General features: G+C 39.8%; 1 protein-coding gene across 1 annotated transcript; it reads right to left on the bottom strand.

Moving 5' to 3' along the window:
- Positions 1–5,375: 5,375 nt before the first annotated feature.
- On the bottom strand, positions 5,376–7,599 carry LOC139150506 (uncharacterized). Its single transcript, XM_070722963.1, has 3 exons — positions 7,545–7,599; positions 6,807–7,058; positions 5,376–5,819 (listed from the first exon to the last, which is right to left on the bottom strand). Exons 1-3 carry the CDS (start codon positions 7,566–7,568, stop codon positions 5,376–5,378), a joined length of 720 nt encoding a protein of 239 aa, XP_070579064.1. The 5' UTR covers positions 7,569–7,599.
- Positions 7,600–16,815: the final 9,216 nt, after the last annotated feature.

Consider the following 16,815-nt stretch of genomic DNA (forward strand, 5'->3'; position numbering starts at 1 on the left):
CCCATATGGCCAAGAGTATATGCGCCTGTGAAAACTCTTCTTATAGGTTTGAGATTGCCTGTCTTTGAGTTTGTCTGTATGTATATGATATGATTGTGCGGGTGTGTGTGCTGCAAAAACTCCACAGCCGCAGCACCTACCCATTTAGTATTTAATGTACAGGTGCACCCAGAGATAGAGTAGTTTTACAATGTGCCAGTTGTGATCCAGTGCCATTGGCGCTATTTTTTTGGCATTACAGATTATCCTCAAAGCAGTCGGGTTGCAAAGTACAGGAATTAAGGTAGGTGTAAATGTCTGTATTTTTTTAGCTCAAACCAAGGTAGATCATTTGATAAAAGGTGTATTTTTCTCTTTTTTGATGGTTTGAGGGGCTCTCCTGTGTGCATATGGTATGGCAATGCTGAGTAGCCAGATTTGTTGACAACTTTAACATTTGATTTCTTTGATAGAATACCTGCGTTAAAATGATGGTGTTTATACTTTTACCATACTGTGTATAATTTGGATTAGTACATCCACCATTTGACATACTACGTTGAGAGCAAAAAATATTCTCGACTACAGTCCAGCTCAGAACTCACTTTCCGACCTCGTTAACGCAAGGCTAACGCAGAGCTAACGCAGCGTTAGCGAGCTCTATGACGCTGCGTTAACGCCTATTGTTAAGCCAAACAAAAGAAGCTAACGCGCGCTAACGCACAACAATGGCCGGTGGCCTACCCAGAATATTCATGATTAAATGGTTGACACAATAGCTAGTGGCACATTGGATTTTCCAACTCGAAATAAAGTGTTGTAGTTGGTGAAAAACTGGATGAAATCGGAGCATAAACAGTGGGAAACATTGCATGCTCTAAAGGGGGTATATCTCAGAAGCATGTAAACTTTAATAATTTTACATGCGATTTTAACTTCACGTAACGCGACTTTAAAGCATGGACGTAAAGTCATGTACAAAGGTTGAAAATTGCAACAAATTACTTCAATAGTTGCCATTGTCGTTGTTCAAAACAGCGAACGTTTTCTTTTACCATGTCATGTGATTTTTTTCTTCAGTGTTATTTATTTCCGCAAACCCTCTTGTATAATTATTTTGGTACGTAGCAAAACATCAGTACAAAAGTGTCATTGACATTACTTCTACCAGCGGTCCTCCGAATATATTGATGTCGTTATCGTCCACTGAAGACTTTCTAAAAGGTTTTCAATAACATTAATATTCTGAAAAACTGCCGTTCAGATATTTTCATATTTTTTTTAAGGGGAGGGGAATAAAGAAATTTTTGGAAATCATTGTGTCGGAGTCATTATATAATTCAAAGCCATTTCGTGCATTTACTTCTTTCCATATTTGTTGGATTACGAAAATTACTTTATCAAATCGTTTTTGTTTCTACAAGGTGTGTTTCATTGCCGAAATTTGTGTTATTAGATCGAAAGTATTTTATCATCAAACTGACACGAACCTCGTAGACTTATGAAAACAATTTATTTTTTACTTCACGTAGGTATACGCAATGGTGATTGTAAATCCATGCCCAAGGCCGATGACAGATTGTTATTCTCAAGAAAATTCTACTTTCGAGTTTTTGTACAGAAAAGAGGTTCGTGAATTTCAGTGCCAGACTTGTGCATCTGTCTTCTGAAATTGTGTCGTTCTTTCATTACGACGACAATTAAAGTACGGTAGCATCGGAGGAGCCAGCAACACTTCGTTCTCAGGGCAGCGTGATTGATTCATCCACCTTACAAACCGTTAGCTTATTCGAAGTATGAAGTTCGTCGATACTTGCATTTATGAAGTTCACAGAATTCTTTTTTTTACCTTTCAGTTTGTTTTAATTTTCAATGTAATGCCAAAGACATTACCATGCCAAAAAAGTCCGATATTCAAAAACTGTTCCAACCCCAACTTTTAGTGACGAAAACTAAAACATTGTGCCAGTTTCTGATAGTATTTTCCGTTCGAGTCGACACCTGACGAACCGAATTTCAAATGTTCCCCTCCCCAAACTATTTGCTGCAGAAAAAAATGTCTTTTTCATGTCGTATTTTCCGTTGATCAAATCAAACTCGGTAAAATATGCGCGGTGCAGTGTGTTCTGAATCGTACTCCTACTCTGAACGTTATTAGTATATCACAGTGAAGTCTATTACGTCACCACAGGTCTTCAGTGTCGTTTTATTTTGTGACAGTCGTTCGGGCGACGACATTCCCTCCACATCGAAAGTATACTATAGTGTACACATTGAGGTACCAGAAGAACGAACTTTCCTGGTTACATTGTGAACAAAAGCTTGGGGCCGAAACGGGAAGAGTTGCCCGGGAAACACGTCAAATTTTGCTACACTGTCGTCCAGATGACCTTGAAGACTTGACGTGGATTGCAATCGCCACCCAGAGCAGACATTGTCCTCGGCCTATTCAATAGCGTCTACGCACTAATCAGCATAATCAGGCGATGGGTCACAAAGGTCATCGAAGTATGCAACAATTTACAGTAAAGATTCGCGTCGGCATGATTGTTTAAATAATTGCGATCACATTGCTGGTGTATACTATCAAGTTCGGAAACACTTTTAAAGGAATAAAAGTAACTTTTTTACAAAACTAATTCCGTAATTTTATGAAGGAATCATAAATCCATGAACTTAACGTTTCGAATCTGCAACTGGGTTATTGTTTAGATAACTCAACCACGCTGAAACATGGGTACTGTTAACATTGGCGGCACTTTCCCCACTGCCAACTTCAGTCATAACTTCAGTGCAATGGGTAGTCGTAACGAAAGAACGATGTCGCTTCTCGCATCAACGTGTCAAAGAAAGCGACATTTTAGTGTTGAAGTAAAGCAGACGTATAATCACTACTTGTAGAAACACTAACGTACCGGCATTGGATGTTTTTTGATAATAACGCATGCTGGTATCAGCCTTGATCCACGGATACATCAGCACCAAAAATTCTCTAACTTTCCGAGGTTCGTGTTACAGTCGGTACGATTTAAAAATACTTGCGATTAAATCGTTGTTTGACGCAGTATTAAATGTCGACAATGCATTTGACTATTCAAAAACTAAAAGAAAATAAAGTTAATGTCCACATAAGGGCCGCCAAATTTGAAGAAGGAATTACGAGTAAAAGTTTGGAATAAATGACTCACACAAGGATTTCAAAGATTATGTTTTTATTTCCACCCCTAAAAATTAAAAAATCTGAACCGGCGATTGTCTGAATATTACACCTAATTAAAACTGCAATAAAAAGTTTTTGACGGGGCGCTAACGCGGAGATGTATGACACCAATTTTCACCATTCGGAGAACTTCTGGAAATGTATTGTTTATGACACATTCTCCGCGGCTTACGCGATTTATCGAAGTACATGTTCGTCGTCTTTGAGTTTGCAGAATTGAATAACGTTGAGAGTATATACCCTTGATATGTATGTATGGTGCGTTTTTACACCGACAATGACAACTTTTGATGTATTTTTTGCTATTTCCATCACTCGAATCTTTGGTTCAAAGTGAAAGTTCAGCATGTAAAATGTTTTATTGAACAAGACCGCATCGGTCAACAGTCAATGGTCTAAACGTCGCATGGTCGCTATGGAAACCAGCAGTTTCCAAGAATAGCAGGCGAATTCCTCGAAGCATTATGCTCCCATGGGACTTTGTCGGACCACGGTCCCACAGAGGGCTTTCAATTCGACAAAATGGAATTATTCACGTTTTTTATCTGTCACTTCTGAATGTCAAATACATGTTGACTACGAAATTAGTTCAGTCAAGTCACGTCAATTTGTAAATTTTGGTACATTTACATTTCAATGTATGTTTGACTCGTCATGAAACAAAGGTCGCAGTTCTGGTCCAAGGACGTTCACGCGAGGAGACACTGTCGACTGGAGTCTACCCCGAAAATGTTTAATATTTTTTAGAGCCGATAGACGCAAGTTGCTGTGAAGACCAGCAGCCCAAAACTGACAGAAATAGTCTGAGATTTAGTTCTTTAGTATGTATCGCATCGATATAACTTTCAAAAAAAAATGTTATGCTTTTAACTTTCTACAAACTGTGCAGGGACGGTACATCGTAATAAAATACAGGACCTGTATAAATGTTTAGAACTTCTGTCGTCATATTTCCCGGTCGGATAAAGCCGCCTGCTTTAATTCACTGAAACCTAGAATTGTATTTTACACGATGACTACAGAGGCAGATTCGGGCTTAGCGGTAGCCATATTTGCTTGGAAATGCCCGATCGGACAGGGCATGCAGTTTGCAATCTGGATACTTTCGCGACTTATAGGTCATTTTGGAACTTGATTTTCTCGTTTCACATTCTGGCATCTCAGTGCCCAATTTAGTCGTAGAGTGTACTACTGACCCTCTTTAAACACAGTGCATGCGTGATGGCTCAGATATTTTTGAAAACAGACACGCACCGGACAGACCGCGGATGTATTTTTGTACATCAATGGACCACGGTCCCTCTACAAAACTCGGACTTGGCATCTCAGCAAAATGGTTCGCCGATTCGGCTACCTTCGAAACTTCAGTCCGATTTTTTTTTGCGACAAACACGGCAGAATTAGCACGAAAAATCAGTAAGCCAATGAAAACACTTGCATTTTCCTACGACATCACCGCTGACTTTACTTCAGTATGACAGTGACTCGATATTGCTAACTGCAGTGTCTACTATAGACAGTCGGATCCAGAGCAAAGTCGTTCGTGTAATCGTAAAAAGTTCAGGACAAAAATACAAGCTGTTGATTTCAAAAACACATTTTATTTCGATGCTAGTTGTTACTTCCTGGTCGCTCTCGTTTCCTTACCTGTGTAAAAAGGATGCGTTGTTTTAAATACAACAAATTGACCGGGCAACAATTCAAAACTTGTTATTCTTCACCCTCCCTAATATAAAATAGTTTACAATACGGTGCTTCTATGTATCAGGTTTCGCCATCATGCTTTCATGTACGATGTCTACTCTACGGCAAATGACGGACGAATTCATTCAGAAAATTCCCCTGGCATATTGCATAACAATGTGGTCTGTGCCTGTGATATTACTAATACTGTGTCATGAACTTTATTTATTGTAAATGGCCACAATAATGTTCACTTGTTGCAATTTTTCACAAAGCACGTCCAACCATAGTCTACACGTCCGCCCGTCCGTGTTCCAACCTTAGACCACGATCCGTCAAATGCCAGCACAATGACAGGTTCTGCGTGGACTGTACTGTATGTGTTACCGGCTATTGTTCTATGCTCCGCGCCGTGCGTTAGACTAATGAGGTCCGTTCTGCGCCACTGTGCGCCACAATGCGTTACTATGCGTTGGCGACCAATTCACACCTTTCAGAACGCGGCGTTAACCCTGCGTTGGTGCTGCGTTAGCGCTGCGTTAGCGAATCGGAAAGTGAGTTTTAAGCTGGACTGTAGGTCAATATCAGAGTTAACCCGCCCAGGAATAATGTATCCCCCACGACACTGGCCAAGTTTATTTTTGCATAATCTATCAAAGCCCAAGATCAAGCTGATCAGATCGTCCCGTGTTTCCTTTGACAGCAAGCTTCTCTTTTTCTCTTCAGGTGACATGCTGTCATCATCCATTACAGTAGCTTCCCAGTCCGAAAACCATCTCAAGATGTTCATATTCTCATGAAGCCTGGTGTCGTCATATTCCTTAATGGGACGAAGATCTCGAAAATTATCAATCAATTGGGATGTCTGCTCCAGTAACTCTATCGTCTTGTTAAGATGCCACCTGTCAATCTCAGTGGGAAGTGACTTTTGATACGCCTAGAATTGGATTTAGATATCTGGTTAGTAACATATAAAAAGGAAACCATCTTGGAAAATGTCTTTGGAAAACAATGTTTGGCTAATCTTGTTACCACAAAATGTCACTTAATTCATTCAATCAATCAATCAGAAATTATACGAAGAAAAAAATCTAGAAAGTTGTTTTAAAGGGACAAAGTATCTCTTTTTTACTTTTTATTTCATGAATTTTTTTTTACATCTAGAGCTGTTCCTGTTGTTTTTCTACTTGTAACACACTGAGAAACTGGCTAACTGTACACTATCTCTACTCTGCCAATAGATAAACAAGATCTAAACATCAACTGAAAAATAAAAGGTTTCTACCATTTATTCAGTGTTGAATGACTTTTCATCTATAGACTGCACCGGATATCCAGTGTTACATAATGTTCAGACTTGATGGGGCTTGTAATGAGATCTCAGAGTGTGTATTCCTTTCATGTAGATAGGATAATAGCTGTCATGCACACTGCCTAGGCAACGTTTATTTGTCAAAGGAAACACACTTAGGAAGGAGAAGTTCATTCCATCTACATTTGTAGATGTCACACACAAAATCACCACTTTTCACACTGCAAAGGGGTCATTTTTGACAGTTTGAGGTTCTGTACTGACATTATTCTGCACAAGGAGTGATTTTATACAAGTATTCCCTGTATTTATGATATCACAAAAGGTTCAAAAGAGCAACTTTGTCCCTTTAAGTGAAATTTATGCAGATTTATCATGAAGAAACCTTTTTTAATCATATAATCTAAAATGTTTCTCTGTTTTAGCATCTTGTTGGAGAGTATGGAGAAAACCTATGAAAGCAAAGGCTAAATGGATTTGCACACATGGTAAGTTAGTATTTGAATAATTCGGATCCATCCTGTTTCGTGAGTACTCTGGTAGACTGAACAGAGCACAAATGTCAGAAATGATTACCAATTGAAAGACTTGGACCATTTTAATGTAACTTACAAGCATTAAGTAAAGCATGTCCTTGTTGAGAACTTCCTCTGCTAGGTGATTCCTCATCTTTGCAGTTTGATCTGGGTGCAAGTGTTCTTCTGTCAGTTTGAAGTGAATCCTTACAGGATTTGTGTTAAGGTCCCATTCATATGCTCTAACCCAATGGTGCCATATGATGTCATGGTCTCCATGCACCAAGTGCCTTGGTCCTTGTCTCCTGCTACTTTTGAGAATGTTGTTTCGAATCTTCTTAAATTCATGCTGTAAGAAAAATTATGGTCGTCTTTCTAGATCTTTGTCCCCTGGACACTTGGGCTTGAATTACACTGAGATTGCACAACCATACACTGAACAACATCTCATTTTATTTTATCTGTACTAAATGCAACCTTTAACTTCAACAGGTACCCAGATATACATGATATTTAAATTGTGGTTACCAATGTACAGAATATAAAGGTAAGTAAAGCAAAAAACATCATTAGTTTAACTTATCAGACTTTTGGACCTGTTATTGTTTACTTGCTTTGTATAGAACATGACATACAAGGTTTACCATGGTCATCATGATAAAAAAAATGTGTGGTTAACAGGTTTTGCCTTTGTCACCTTTTCGCCATTTGGGTAGGTAGAGAAATCAAGCTGTCAACTACAACTGAGAAAACAATGCTGTTTTGGCACTATCAAGTTCCACAAATGGTGAAAAAAGTGAACTTTATATAAATTCATGGTAATTGTTCTACTTACTGATGGATCAAATATGAAAGTCATTTCCTTATTTGAGTCATATATATTTGGCACTGTGAACTGTAATTCTTTGGATGCGTGTTTTTGAAATGGAGTTTTACAAATGAACGATTGCTTGAAGCACCATCAAAGCATCCATAGTTGACCTGTAATAATGAATTTCAGAAGGCATGCATTTTAGCAAGTGATCAAAGTACAACTGCATATGAATGCCAACATCTTTCCTGCAATGATTGTAATAGCAAACCAACTTTCCAAACCGATTACAGAAGTGTGATGACACTTAGATGAACATTTCTTTCTTAGTGGGCTGGGAAGGACTATTATAGAGAAGAAATGAGTTCCCGCCATGTTGGAAGGTGCAGTGCTCTGGGATACATTCAACAAGAAGTGTTGGGGGTTGTTATGTAATTAGGACCATGGTTTTGGATGTTTATGCCTCCTCCCTTCTGTCAAATGTGTCCCACAATGCATTGCAATTTCTATGATTATTCCTTGCAGAAAAGGTAGTGTGTAAAGTTTAAGAACATCTGTAATACCAAGCATATGTGCATACTTGACATTAATTTTGAAGTTCAGTGTAAAATCCTGTTTCAACAAGTCCCTGTGTATAATGTTGATTTCACACAAAGGATGACCAGTCTACTTACATTGAATTGCCAATCTTTCAGCAAACCAACACACCTCCAAAATATGTCAGTAGTAAGTTTTATTGGGGTTTGGGATACAGTAAGAATTTTACACCCCATTTTATTCATTTATCTAAAGGGAGCGAAGGAAAAATTTAACCATCCATGTAACTAAAGTGCGACCCTGACCTATATATGAACTCACGCGCAGTGCATTGTCCTGAACTAAGCGGGGAAATTCCCTGCTGAGTCAGGTCCTGGACTTGCGCAATACAGTAGCTATGACTCACCCCAACTATCAAAACGGAACGACATTCTATTCTCTCTCTCATTTGTTAGATAGATTCTGACTGAGCCGTACCAGAGCCGGTCTGCTCTTACAAAGGCAACCCTTCGGTTACGGTTCCGAAGGTGCGGGTCTGTGAATTTTATCTGCTGGCTGTTCCCTTTTCACTATGTTTGGAGTCGTCGGAACGAGCGGAACCATAGGGATGTTGCGCAATACCCCTATCGGTACGTTTTCAGGCAGGAACTTTCCAGCAGGGAATTTCGCAATACCGCTTTCGCAATACCGGGCTTCGAATGTTGCTTAGTAACTTGTGATGTCATGTTCAATGTCTGTCATTCTACAGTTTTCAGAAAATTTTCTGAACGACTCTAGTTAACTTGTTCACCCGATAGATAAAATTTTAGTAATTTCCTCTGAACTTAAAATATGACGGAAGACCATTACTTCAAACAAAATGAGACGTTTCAGATGAATGGTACTGATATCTAAAGTGTTCACTCTTTTATCTCTACGTACAAATGTAGTTCCTAAGTCGTTCTCTATTCTATTCCCACCAACAAAACATTCAATACTCATTTCATTACGATCTTTATCGATACTTATAATAATATCACAAGTTGTTCTGTTATCTGTTTTCATAGCATAATATCCAACCAAATCGTCAAATTCATCTCCAGTAGCTAACTTTACACATCTAATGAGAACTGTACCATGTTGAAGTATTTTCATATTATCAGTCATCTGTTGATTTACAGTCTGTAAAGTGAGAACAGCTGCCTCATCACCGACACTTTTCAGACCCAGTTTCTTTAAAGTTGTGTCCCAAAATAATCTAACTGGAACTCCGCTAGCTGTATACGAGCAATAATTCTCCCCCTCGTTTATCCACCTTCTTAGTGTATTATCTGCCTTCATTATTGTATTAAGAGGACTAATTTTAAGATGAATTGGTATACCAAGAAGTGCAATGTATGGATTTGTAGGAGTAAGCCAACTACGAAAATCTAACAACTTGTACTTGTTAACATTGCTATCAAAATAAATCACATTCGGAGTTCCTGGTGGTTCAGCAACTCCACCACTAATTTCACTATCCAATATATCTAAGATGTTACGCGGCACATTATAAGGCATGAATTTCTGACTAGCCGAATCCCATGTCAGAGCAAAAGGAGTAGGATCATTCGAAGCCTTTGTGGCGTCAATTACAGTTTCATCAATGTCTTTAAGTTCGGAAAATTCTACAGCATGCTCGTGGGGTGGCGCCGCGGCATTGGCTAAAACGAAATATTTTTCGCGGTCTTTATAACGAAGGACGTAATCCTTATTATGATTAGCAGCCATCTTAGTATTATTGTTAACTTTAACATCACTCAGATCTTCAAGCTCAAGATTTTGCATACGAATTGTACCTAGACCGAAGCCACTTGGATCAGACATACTCCGTAGGGACCTATATACAGTGAAAATTAAAATAATACCTTGTAATATACAATACACAGTCATGGCTTCAGCTATAGGAATGACAGTTCTCGGTGCTGTATTAAATGCAACGGCATTCACAGGAGGAAATATTATCGGACAAAAGCTTTCCGGTAATGGTGACGCTCTTATTGAAGAGAAGGTCCGACATGATAAAGCATTAGAAAAATTTGAACATGATCGCAACGTCTGGTCAGAAAAAAGATTACTACAGGCTGACTGGGAAAGAGAAAATCAAGCAAAGGATGCGCATGCTGCGGCAGAATTAAGAGATACAGATGCAGAAATCCTGGAAGAAGCAGAAGCGGTGCAAAGCCGTTCCGAAGGGGCAGTTCAATTCTCAGATTATTATCAACCCAGTCCTGAGCAAAAGAAATATGAGATGATCTATATTGCTGGAGGATTGGTCGTGGGATGGTTTATGTTACACCGGTAGGCGGAACGACTACAATAATTCAATACAAAAGCTAATTGGCCAGTTATTGAAATCGATCATGTTCCCATCCTGATCTGTTATCCAGATACGCATTGAATTCATGTAATCTCCCCCTTTTCTCAATGGCATAGAAATTGCTCCGTTTTTAAAATCGTAAGTAACCTTTTCACTTATTTCTCTCGTATCCCGGATGGGAAGTATTTGTAAACAGTTCGATACTTTCCCCTGTATGTATCCTCCGGAGGCACCCGAACCAAATGAAACATAATTTCCAGTAACATCGACTACATCTGAATGAACTATATATTTAGTGACTGTTAAGAAATCCACTTTCTTCGGACTCATAGTACTTTTTATAACTGGGTTGTTCTCAGGTTTATCTGAAAAGCCGACGACGTTGGCGAAGCTACCTGTGGCATTGAAATAGACTTTAATATCTTTAGCCAAAGTTAGATAAACATGGTTTGTCGGCAGATGTTTTTCAAAATTAATTTTTTGCTTCAACCCAATTGCTTTGTTTAACGTATCGATATTGTAGTTACCTGGACGTATTGATTTAGTCTTCTTCGGTTGGTCACCTTCTTGATATTTTATTACATTATTCGTTGATGTTATGTTATGCCATGAATTATATAGTCCGCACTCTAGCAGTCTTATCTTCGTAAACTGTGTCGTGTCAATGCAAGGGTAAAAATTAACAGTGACTGGTTCACCTGTTTGGCTTTCAATCCAAATGATCATTGTTGTGCGCTGTATATATACTAAGTATAAATGTTCGATGAATAATATTCCGAAGGTGCCCATTACAAAGTATAAGGTTCTGCAGGAATAATATTTTTCTGTTCAAGGAGATCTTTGGTTGCTACCGCCGCAGCAGTTGCACCGCCTAATTTTGCTAATCGAATTAAAGTTGGTCGACTTGGATCGCCAACCTCTATTTTCAGAAATTTGCTGGAGATCATAAGATATCCCATCGCAAGTCCTGCGATTACAATACCATCGTACATTGTGTTTACAACTGTTTTAGTATCCATGATTGCTGACAAGTATATAAAATAAAAAATAAAAAAATATGGGGAGTTAATCCATCTCATACAATGTAGAGGAGCTGGGTTCCCTCCCTCCCCCCGGAGCCGCTACTGGCTCTGTTTTTTCCGCTTTCTTATTTTGGGGAGGATCTTTCCGAACGGGACAAATATGCCGAGCACGCCCCCAATATAGCCCTAATGCAGTCAATGAAACTCCCACAATTCCTAAAACAAGATAACATTTATTATACCAGCGTGAATTATTATCACACTGTTCTTTCATTGTAGGCGGTAGGTCTGCCGCTACCGCATCGCTATCATTCCCCACCATTGCTTGGCGTTTCTTCTCCTTGTTTTGCCTGTTCCATTCCGCTAGTCGCTTGCCCGCAGCAACTCTCCCTGGATGCTTCGGCGGCATTGTAACTTTCTCTATGTTGCGCTGTGGCGTAGTCGTCGGAGGTGACGGAGTCGGCGGAGCTTCTGACGGAGTCCCTGGCGGAAGCGTTTGCTGAGTCGGAACCGTTTGCGAAGTTGAATCCATTTATTTCAGGTACTATATTAAACCCGATTTTTTTAAAATTTAAATGTTTACCTGTAATTAAACCGGTGGAAACTAGAGCAAGTATGGGTCCCCACGTGTAGGCTATCCGTCCTGATAATCGTTTTATTTCACTGTTTAGAATAAAATCCTTTTTAAGATCAGCTGCATAGTTATCTCGATCATCGATTGGAACTACCTGACTTATTGCACGGGCTCCTAGATCTATGAAACTTTGAGTGATATTATCACTTATAAGAGAACTGTATTTCGCTTCATAGACTTTAAATGCTTTATTCACCGTTTCATCTCCCCATTTTTCTACGTCAGCAATTGAAATCTCCTTACCAAAAAATAACTTACTTGACCACTTGCGATGGCCCAGAGTATTTTTTCACGCTTTGTTTCTATTATGGATCGAGCGTCCGACGCTGCGGTTGGTAGTGCCACTGTTGTATTTGCCGCTGCCGATGTCTTTATTAAATTCTCCATTGTTTGCAGTATGTTATCTATTCTTAGTAAAAAATAAAAAATTCGTTTAAACCTGAATCCGAAATATAATATTAACATGGTCTGGAATGTTAGTACCCCTAACGGAACGATTCCGATAGGAATTCCGAGAGGAAAATTCTCCTCCATTTAAATCTATCTGTATATAGAAACACGAATAATGAGTACAGACTTATTCCCAGTTGCTTTTCAATTGAATAAGACGAGCGTACCGACAGTACAGCATGCTGATATTCCTTCCAAACCGAATGGGGGAATAAAACCTATTCTCATGGACTTAGAAATATATGTAACGCCGACAGATAAATTTACTTTTCATCCACGGGATATATTTAAGATAATGTAATCACTCATCGATCAGCGAAAGAAAGTAATGTCTGGCTGGGCGGCCCAAACATGAAATACTGGGACCAGCAATTAAATTTCGCTGTATGGTGCAGCACTACTGGTTGTGGTATATCATTCGCCCATCTCTTCGATAAGAAATTTCCGCCACAAATACGATCATTCTGCCGTTTCCATGTATATTTTACAATACGTCGTATTCTTCATGAAATGGGCGTTGCACTTCCAGACGATACCCCCACCTTCAAAGCTGGCGACAATCCATACAATCTCGTCCAATATGAACTTCTATGTACAGAATTTGGAATATAGTCCAACGAAGTCCGACTTTCGTTATCGAAAAGGTCAAAATAAAGGTCTTGGTTATGGTTATGAATATTACACTAATCGTGGCCCGTTCGACAGCCAAAAGCGATATACAATGGTCACGACTTTTTCCTCTCCGCCGACGGAGGCGTTTTCTATACACATACCATTTTTGGAAAGAAAAAACATGTACTGCCCGACAAAGACAGACCACACTATTATTTCTTCCGAAATGATGGATCGGAGGGACAATACAATAGTTTCATTCCTCTGAAGGGAGACTCGGGACTAACAAAGGCCGGTCTCGCTCGCCTCAATGAAAGCCTTGAAGCCTATGTATATTGCATACTTGGCGCACAAGCGAATATTCGTAGTACCATAGTAGGCGATACTGGCAGTGCAGAGCAAGTAAGAAAAGAATTCGGCGTTCTCCTCGAAGATGAAATTCGTAATACCGACAAAGTAATTAGTTATAGGCGATATCAAGACACAATAATGAATACTGGTGTCAAACTTGATATGGCAGTTTCGCCCAATTTACTTCTCTTGCCGTCTGAGATGGTCATTCTTTCGGGCCCGGCAATCTCGGGTTATAATAATGAATTGCAATACGCTACAGAATCTATGGTCTTCGGGGTGAATGGTGATATAAACACGGAAGTTCGAGAAAGTGCTATACATGAGATGGAAGGGGTGGAGGATCCTGTGAAGTGGCAGGACGAGCCCGGAGGACCACCACCTCACAATGACACGACTCGGTCCCCGAAGGCGCCTTCGGAACGGAAGGCAGCAGCCGTGACCGGCGCAGACCCTATTCACGAATATGGTAAAATTGGTTTGTTATCTTTAGCAATATTTATTACATTTATGTACAGTATATAGATCTGAATGAAATGTACGCGACCCCACCATTCAACATGATTATAACTGGACCGATAGGTTCTGGCAAAACAGAATTTGTAATGGATCTCCTCACCGGTCCGTACCGAGAAAAATTCGAATATATAGTTTTCATTTGTCCGACATTCATGAACAATAAACGTACAATAAAAGATTCATTTTCACAGATGACAACGTATTGTGTTTCCGGTCGACATCGATGCTGTGAATGAAACTCTAGCCTTCGTACGGAACGAATGGGCCGGCACGAACACTTTAATAGTCTCGACGACTGCGCCGCGTGCAAAGATATGAAGAAGCGCAGTGACAATTTAGTCAAAATTGCTTTCAGCTCAAGACACGACAGATTATCTGTCTGGGTTCTGACTCAACAATATACTAGTATTAGTAAACCATTCAGGGAAAACATACAGATGTTAGTACTATTTTTCACACCGAGCGAGATAGACATCAACTCTATTATAAAACAATATGGAATGAGGATGTCAAAACAGAAGGCAGATTCACTAATCAATCAATTGCAAAATACACAATTCAGTAAACTAGTATTTCGTTTACGGCATCCGTACGGCATAAAATTTTTCGTATAATATAGCAATTATGGAAGCTGAAGGCACTCTTAGAGAATTATATTACAACCCGAAAACTGGTTTTGGAGGTGTACAAAAATTGTATGACGCAGCACGGGCCAGCGGACTCCACGTTACTAAGAAAGAGGTGCAGGAGTGGTTAAAAACTCAGCTAACTTATAATCTACATAAACCGGTACCTCGTACTCGTGGCGCGTTCCGAAGGGGCCGGCGCGTTTTCGTAACATCGATAGACGCCCAGTGGGAAGCGGATCTCGTGGAATTCCCTTCATCATTCGCAAAAGAGAATAAAAACATTCGATACATGCTAACAGTAATCGATGTGCTCAGTAAATACGCATGGGCCAGGCCGATACAGTCAAAAACGGCTGATGATACGTTGCAGGCGCTACAAGACGTGATTAAGAAATCCGGGAGAAGGCCCGACAAACTTCAGACAGATGAGGGGCGGGAATTTACTAATCGAAAAATGCAGGGGTGGTGGAGGAGGTGGGAATTCACTGGTTTCACACCTACAGTGACAAAAAAGCTAGCGTCGTTGAACGTTTTAATCGGACTCTTAAGACGATGATGTGGAAATACTTTACATATAAACAGACACGTTCCTGGCTTTCTATTCTACCAGAACTTCTTGAGAATTACAATAACACCGTTCATGGAAGTATCAAAATGAAACCCAGGGACGTAACAGAGGAGAACGATTGGCAGGCATTTTATACACTATTCGGTCCTGAGTTGGCAGCCGGGGGAGTTACCCTGAATTCAAGCCGGGAGAACGGGTTCGAATTACAAAATACAAGACCACTTTCAAGAAAGGATATTTACCAAATTGGACAGAGGAGATTTTCGTGGTTTCAAAAGTGGTGTACGCAGCTGGCTTGGGAACGCCGCCAGTTTACAAAATAAAAGATCTGAATGGAGAGGAAATACTCGGCACTTTCTATTCTGATGAACTTCAGAGCGCCCTTTCGGAAGGTGCCGACGAGCTGTACAGAGTAGAACGAATTTTGAAGACGAAAAAAAATTAGAGGAAAGAAATATTATCTGATAAAATGGCGCGGTTATCCGGAAAGTTTCAATAGTTGGGAGCCAGAAGAAAATGTTATTAGAACTTCGTAAGTTCCTGTGCTGGTTCTTGTCAAGTACTAACGTAAGTACTAACGTAAGTATTTACGAAAGTTATTCAATAAGTACCATGGAAAAAGTCTTAATTTCTTGAAAGCCGAAAGTGTCAGTTTACCACCCCGCTTCCAACCACCTGGCCAAGTATTTATCATGTACTGTCGTAAGTAATGTTCACTTACTGCATCTTTTTCGGCAGTATGTGGATGAGGTGGTATCTCAGTTCCTGAACATATTAAGTTTGCAAGATCTTCAAAACGACTTCTCATGTTATTATGAGCTGTTCTTTCAAGTCCTCCTTGTTCAGCTTTATAGATAAGTTCTGGCTGAAGTATAATGTACACAACTGACATGAACCATAGACAAGTAACTCCAAAGTCCACCCTTTTCATCATATCAAGTGCTCGTAAGTCAAACGGAGCATTATAAGCACACACTGTTTCACAAGCATTAAGAAGTTTGTGTAGGTTCTCGAGTGAGACTCGAGGTTGTTCTAGTTGTTCTTGACCAGGTGGAAAGTAAGCTTTTTCAAGTTCCTCCTCCTCGAAACCGTCTATTAAAAATCCCTGGCTGCCGCCGCTCCATGCAATTCCAAAGTCAAAAGCTTGTGGAAAATCTACTGGTCCGACTGTCTCAGTATCAATTGTTGGATTAAGTATATTCTTGAGAACGAGGGGCGTAAGAGCGTTCCGAATACCAAACATGGAAGCCTGTAGTCGTGGCAAATTTCTAAGAAAGTCTGTTTGAACTTGTTGTGAATCTCTTCTAGTTCTTCTAAGGCGGCTATTTCATATTGTCTGGCTCGAGTCAACACATTCCGCCTGCAATAATCCCAAGGCATATCTTTGAATATGATAATGAAACTGGGTAAATGGTCAAATGCTCTAGAAACAATCTTTTTTTCTTCCGCTGCCACGCCCCGGATTCGAGAAAAAGTTAGATGTTGAATTATGGAAGAGTCACAAATAATGTATTGTTCTGAAGGAGAGGCCCTCCCAGCCTGACATTGTAAACTAAGAGTATGTTCTATAAACTGGTTCTGAAAATCGGCAATCGAAACGGGGGAGCGCCCATTATAAAAGTCAGCAATGTTGCT

This window comes from Ptychodera flava, chromosome 1 (assembly GCF_041260155.1).
Source record: "Ptychodera flava strain L36383 chromosome 1, AS_Pfla_20210202, whole genome shotgun sequence".
In the NCBI taxonomy this organism is placed as follows: Eukaryota; Metazoa; Hemichordata; class Enteropneusta; family Ptychoderidae; genus Ptychodera; species Ptychodera flava.